Source organism: Poecilia formosa, unplaced genomic scaffold (genome assembly GCF_000485575.1).
Source record: "Poecilia formosa unplaced genomic scaffold, Poecilia_formosa-5.1.2 Scaffold682, whole genome shotgun sequence".
NCBI classification, from domain to species: Eukaryota; Metazoa; Chordata; class Actinopteri; order Cyprinodontiformes; family Poeciliidae; genus Poecilia; species Poecilia formosa.
In genome coordinates this window covers 97,142-103,927 of record NW_006800621.1, presented here as the reverse complement: position 1 = coordinate 103,927, position 6,786 = coordinate 97,142, and the positions used below count along the sequence as shown (strand labels likewise).

At 41.6% G+C, this 6,786-nt stretch overlaps 1 protein-coding gene across 2 annotated transcripts in view; it reads right to left on the bottom strand.

The window, feature by feature from the left end:
• Positions 1-6,454, bottom strand: part of tgfbr1b (transforming growth factor, beta receptor 1 b) — a 65,250-nt gene extending 58,796 nt beyond the window's left edge. For both annotated transcript variants that reach the window (XM_007542342.2, XM_007542341.2), the window contains exon 1: positions 6,358-6,454. In XM_007542342.2, the coding sequence (XP_007542404.1) occupies positions 6,358-6,421 (64 nt within the window). In that variant the 5' untranslated portion in view covers positions 6,422-6,454. The remainder of the gene's footprint in view (positions 1-6,357) is intronic.
• Positions 6,455-6,786: the final 332 nt, after the last annotated feature.

Below are 6,786 nucleotides of genomic sequence, written 5' to 3'. Positions count from 1 at the left end.
ACATATATAATAATGACCTTTACATATAATAAAAAACATTTCCACATATCATCTCCGATATCCACCGGACTCTCAGTTGCGCGATATGCCAGCTGTTTAGGATTCCCCTCTGTTCTTATGTCATCGCGCTTTCTGATTGGCTACCTGTCACATTCAACAGGTTGTATTCTCGCACCCAGTCAGGGAAAACCCCACAGGCTGCGATAAAAGGGCCAAGACAACCCAAATAGGGCATATTGAGTATTTAGTGGGAACACTAACATGCCAACATGCATAAGCCTTATCTGACGGTTCACTCCCCCCTTCTCCTCCTCCCCCACTCCCCTGGGCCGCAACAAAATTTCCAAGTCTTGACCGGTCCGCGGTAATAAAAAGGTTGGGGACCACTGATTTAGCACATGCTAGTAGCAGACACGAAGGATCAGCACTTTGACTGTTACAGTTACCGTTCGGGTTAGGAAACTACCGTAATCAGTTCAGTTAAATCTAATCTTGGCAACTTTTCTTTTTCAACCCTAATAAATGTGATATTCAATTGACCTGTAATGACTCAAATGTTGGGTGTCCGGCCCCTCTACTGCAAAGTTGTGGAAAACCTGGAGCGGCAGGTTTTCCACAACTTAAAATGACTGCGGTTTATATGTGTATGTTTACTGGTTTAAAAAAAGAAAAAAACTTTGGGGTTGTCGTTTAGATTGTGGTGCCGCTCATAGTTCGGAAAATACGGACTATAATCCTTACTGGATTTTTTCTGTGAAGAACCCAGAGAATGTTATTTGATTGTGCTTTCTGGAAAACAATATATTTTTACATTTAGGCACTCCTGCAAACGTCACACTTTTGACGTTACAAACTGAGTCCGGCCCCTCTCCAGAGAAAGGAAAAGTTATGTGGCCCTCACAGGAAAAAGTTTGGGGACCCCTGTCCTAGAGTCTCCAGGTTAACCAGATCTGGTTTCTGTTACCAGGTCAGTCCTCAAATGGAATGCTTAGAGAAGAACTTCCATTAAGAACTGACCAATCAGAGCCAATCATCAGCAGCATCTTGTTACCTTCATCACACCAACTGATACAGGACTGGTTGTTGGGATGTTCAAAGATTATTTCTAAAATGCTATGCAAATATCCATGTCAGTGACAAATGAAATTAAAGAACACACACACACACACGCACACGCACACACACACACACAGAGAGAGAGAAGTTGGAGGAATTGAGAAGGAAGTGTGGGATGTGAGCAGCAGAGGTGGGAATGTTTGAGGCAAATGAGTCGTGGCTCAGCCAGACTGTCTGGGTGCTGCAGTGCCTCCCACTGTGTCCTCCTCTGTCCTCAGCCCAGTTGTCTCTGTTACACCCAGCAGGATCTCCACAGTCAGCCTCTTGTTCAGGTTGACTAAAGGCCCTGAAGTAGATACCAGCTGCTTCACACTTTGCTGTTAACATTGAAGCTAACTCAAGATGGTGTTTGTCAAAGGGAACACTGGCAGTCATGCTGTCATTTCCTTCCAAGAGTTCCTAGTGTTTGGACAACCAGAAACACATATGATCCAGGGATGTTTTCTATTGAACATTAACTGATAGGTTAAAACCCAGTTATGTCCAGATTAACATTGAATGATCAGCTGAAGAGGAGATCTGAAACACACCTAGCAACTCTGTGGTTGTTAGGTGTGATTGACCTCTGGTGCTAGTCAGCTTACCATGACCACACTCAGCAACAGGGTAAACCACACCTAGCAAATGGGCATATGCTTGCTACAAAAAGCATAATAATAATAATAATAATTATCTTCAGTTTGAATTAAGTCAAGGTAAAACCATTCTAACGATAATCTGATCTGATGGAAGGTGTCCAATTTCCAGTATGAGAACAATATCTGACGCCGTAGGAGCAGACTTACCTGAACTTTTCCAAAGAGAGCCCATCTCTGTGGAGCTCAAACATTAATTTACTCCTGGGCTGCATTTGTCCCTTTGGATCCAGCAGCTACTAGCATCTAGAAAACCCTTCCAATTAGTTGTGGTTCCTGCACCTGGACAACAGGCAGTCGGGGTCGTCCACATGCCTGACATTCTTCCACTCTGAGACACTGACCCACACACACACACACACACACACACACACACACACACACACACACACACACATATACACATATATATACAAGGAAATTTATACACAAGCATTTGGTAGAATCACATAACACATGCAATGTTGTCTCCCAGCAGAAGCAACTAAAACATTCAGATAACATGAAAAAAATATTCATCTACTTTCACATGATGCAGTCAGATGAGGTCACATGTAGAGATGAACAGTTAGTCAACAGGTGACAGGAGCAAGCTGGAATCAAACCTACAACCTTGTAACTGCACCATGACTACAATCCCCACTGAGACAGATTAAATGTCCCATGAGCACAGAAGAGCCACTGCATAACATTACAGATCACCACATCAAATCACTTTTAGTTTTCTTCTTTCATGCAGTAGACTCATCACATCTGAAAACTTCCTATAACCATAGCAACAACCAGCCCAAAGCACTTTGTTTTGAGCTCAGTTGGAAAAAGAATCCCAGAAAGACTAAAAGAATGAGACAAGGAACAGAAATGGAATAATCCTGGACTCTTTCCATGTTTGTTTAAATCCTAAACTCAGACCTCTAAGGAAACTGAAACACATTTCAATGTAAGACGAGTGGCAAACGGTAACAGAAATTCACTGGGGGTAAACACGGGGAAAGTAAACAAAAATTGAACATTCTTCATCTAGATGTGCCCAGGCAAACACATCTACATGCTTGCCTGGACACATCTAGGACAAGAGACTGTCGCCTCTCCACGCTAGTTCCATAGCAGATGAGTGAAGAGGGAGTGGCACTGGTCCTGTGTCCATAAGGATGAGCAAATAAGCATCAGTTACCTGCCAGGCTTATGGTCCGGTACAGAGTGCAGCATTAAGCCCGGTGAGGAGGAGAGAGCCAGAGAAACGCTGGTTTAAAAACCAAACGTGACAGTCTGAATGAACCTGTGTCATAAAACTGTAGCAACTAAACATGGCAACCCAACAAACATGTATCTATATCTAAACTGTAATCATTCAATGGAGGTTTACCAGCGTGGTGAAAAAAACTTCAAACAATGGGCTGTCACTGTCTTACTGACAGTCCACAATCACTGAGGTGTTTAATCAACAACTAAATACAAACAGTGAAACAGTGTGCACCAAAACAGGTTGCTTAATCTTTAATCTAATTAATAAACCAGAATTTCAAAAGATCCTGAAAACATTTGACACCCAGCACACAGTAAGTTTGCACGTTTTTCCCCACTAAAGTTCTACCTGGCAGTATAGCCAGTATATTTTATAGGGTAGGCTTGTTTACAGAGACTTCACAATCTATTTTATTTATTTATAGTCTGTTTATATATTTTTAATATTTAAAGTATCTTTGAGTTCCAGTGTTAAATGTTCTGAAGAAATTAGTTTATTGATCTTTTAGAGAGTGTGCTTGTATTTAGGGCTGTAGCGATTCCTCAAATGATTTGAGTACCTCAATTATTAAAATTCCTCGAGGAAAATTTATCTACCTCGAAACTTCATTAAATTATGTTTTATTATTTAGCGCACCATGTTTTTAATATGGACACAAGAGCTATAAATTGCTGGACAAGGTGTGAGTTTATCTATTAAATTGACTGAAGATGAATACATAAACTAAAAGCTGGAGAATTGACATTTTTTAAGCATATTTGTGGGCCTGCCTCTTTATTATTAAACTGATTATAATTTCAGATTTTTGTATAACTTTTCTTCAGGTTAACTTAGAAAGTGAGTTATTATTGTTCATCTTCTAGACTACAGAAAAGTAATTGTTAGGGATGCTCAAATACGAAAAATTGAACTGATGCTGATAGTAATACTGCTGTTATGCTAGATTTACCAATATTTTATTCGATTACTTGATTAATCGAATAAAATTCTTTAATAATCAATAGAATACTGAATTACTAAAATATTGGTTTATAACTGCCCAACATGTTTTGTGCTCCATGCTCCTTAAATGGATTCAATTTTATTCGCGGTGTTGTGAAGAATCATCACATGGCCTACAAACCCTATTTTTATGGAGTGTTGCTATTTTAGACGATTTAAAGGATAAAACATTTCAGAGTCCAGACGTCTGGTCCAGGACAGCAGCTCAGCAGTGAGCTGGCTGTGCAGAGGAATGAAGTAATGACACGGTGCAAACAGAGGAAGTCAGCCAGACATGAGTCATTCTCTGGACATCTACAGGAACAGATCATCTCTGTTAGCTCTGGAAGCAGTCTATGTTAGCATGAGGTTCTCCTTGTAGCCTACCGATGTTGTGTGAGCGTGCTGTTGCTGCTGCAGGGTGTGTTGCTGAGCAGAACGTGACGGCGGAGCCAGCAGAGATTGGATGCTTCAGATCAGGGCAGTATCTCCTGGCTCTGTTCCCGTCAGAGACAGCACGCTGGGCTCCAGTCAGGTGGAGATGGCCGAGTTCCATGCTGCCAAGCACCAACCTGCCATGATAGTCCTGATGCTGGACAAAGACGAGGAATTCCTTCCCTCCCTCCCTAAATTGAACCAACAAATCAATTTAAGAGCCAGCCAGCAGTTGCTTCGACTGAGATTGTTCTGCTTGCTGATGGAAAACCTCCCTCCCTCCATTCATGCTGACGCTTCCTCGCCCGCCCCGTCTCTCTTTCTCTCTACACAAAGGAAACATGTTAGTCTCCAAATTAGAGAAAATCTAGACTGTCTCTTTGTATGCATGTTCATATGAGACATGTTGGGTCTAGAGAAGGGAAAACTCCTCAGCAGCATGTAAACACCCACTGGAATGTGACCAGATTGAGATGCAGACACTTTTATTTTATCTTCAAGGAAATTAAATGTTGCTCATCTATAACCCAGATAACACCGGACCCTTCACAGTCTCCATATTCTTCGAGCTAAATTAGACCAAACGCTTACCAAAATGTGTGTGTTCACTGGGATTACCAGCAGGTTCTACTGGGAGGAGATCACCGGTTGGGATCCTACGATCAATACTTACAGTGAAACTAAACCAACATATCTGCAAAGTGCTGATGTAAACATCTGACAGGCAGTTCTTGGCTTGTTTCATCATTTTTTTAGCACACAACTGTTTATTCTGGTTTAGATCAAAACCTAGTATATTCTGCAAACAAAAACATGATCTGTGAAACATTACTCTATCCTGTAAAAACACAAAAGGTGTCTTATGCATTTTAACTAAAGATGCAGGGTCACATATAAGAACCTTCTAGAAAACAGCAATATGCTTAACATTATCAATCAACCAAGTCAAAACAGTTTTTATCTGATTAGTGCCAAATTACACCAATGTGAAAAAAGTTCCATATTATTTCATTTTAACAAGCACTATTTACCTGTATTTATGAACATTTTAAGTTTGTTAATGGGTTTTATCAATACATTCTGTAATAGTCGGTCCTCTGAGAACATTAAATACCTTGATATGGCTCAAAATGAAGATGAGTTTGACGCACCTGCTTTAGCCCAATCAGAAGCTAACTTCAGCTCACTGGTAAATAAGCTCAGAGCCGAACTGAACATGGAAACCTGCTGAAAATCAGCCCTCTGGTGGGTATTAAACAGTAACAACTGGTTCATGTGTAGACAGTAATAATTATTTAATAGCGCGTTGGATATCAAAGAGCACTCAAAGGTTTCCGCAATATCCACAACAACGCCGTGGGGTGAAATGAAGAGATGTGAAATGAGTAACTACGGTAAGTTAGAAACAATCGCTTCGCACTAAATTATACACACAAGGGCGCGCGTGAGCAGGTATTCATGTCTCGGGAGCAACATCTGGAGCTGAAATGTCTACCCGAAGCAACGATCCGACCACAAAGTCAATAACCAACTTCTACCTCACAGAATCAAACGTCACATGAGAAATCCAGACAACTTTGTGTTAGCTAAACTGCCGACAACTCCCCTGAACAACAGCGGACCCGAACGCTCTTTGTGGGCGAACTGAGTCCAGACATCGGCCAGCTTAGCTACAGCGCGAACAGCAACACGTCTTTTAACTCCGGGTTTGATTAAAGCTCCCTGCTTGTTTTCCCCCATCAGCCAGACAATAAACATTCCTGAGACAGGCGGTAGCGGGCTGGCCACAGACCCTGCGCCATCTTAGTTGCATACACTCCGCTTTTTACGGGCTTCTTCAACAAAGAGCTTTACTAACGGAGCTCTCCGGGCCAAGAGTGAAACCCACAAGAACACTTTAAAGCAGGACGAACAGCTCCAAAATCTCCACGAAATGACTCTTACCGTCAATATCATGTAACCTTGTCCCGAACAGCAGGACCAGCAGAAGGCATGCTATTGCATCCATCGTGGCTACAGACCAGACTGGCACCAGTCTGCTAACTTCTCTAAGCTCAGAGGATGGTTAGCGTCTATTGGCTGTGAAGGCGTCTAGTCCCGCCTTCACACCGCCTGTTCCAGTGAATGTATAGGCTGATTGGTTGAGGGACTAACACCCCGTCCCATTGAATTAGAACCGTACCACCCTGTAAACAAACACTTGCAGTTCACTGCAATGGCAACATTTTAATCTAAAAGTGTTAGTTATTTGACTTAATTCAATTCGTTAATAAAGTGTCGATACATAGTAAATGATATTCTGAGGAACTTTACAAGACAAACAGCTCTCATACATTGTTTGTCTTATTATTCTAAACTGCTACAGTAATAACT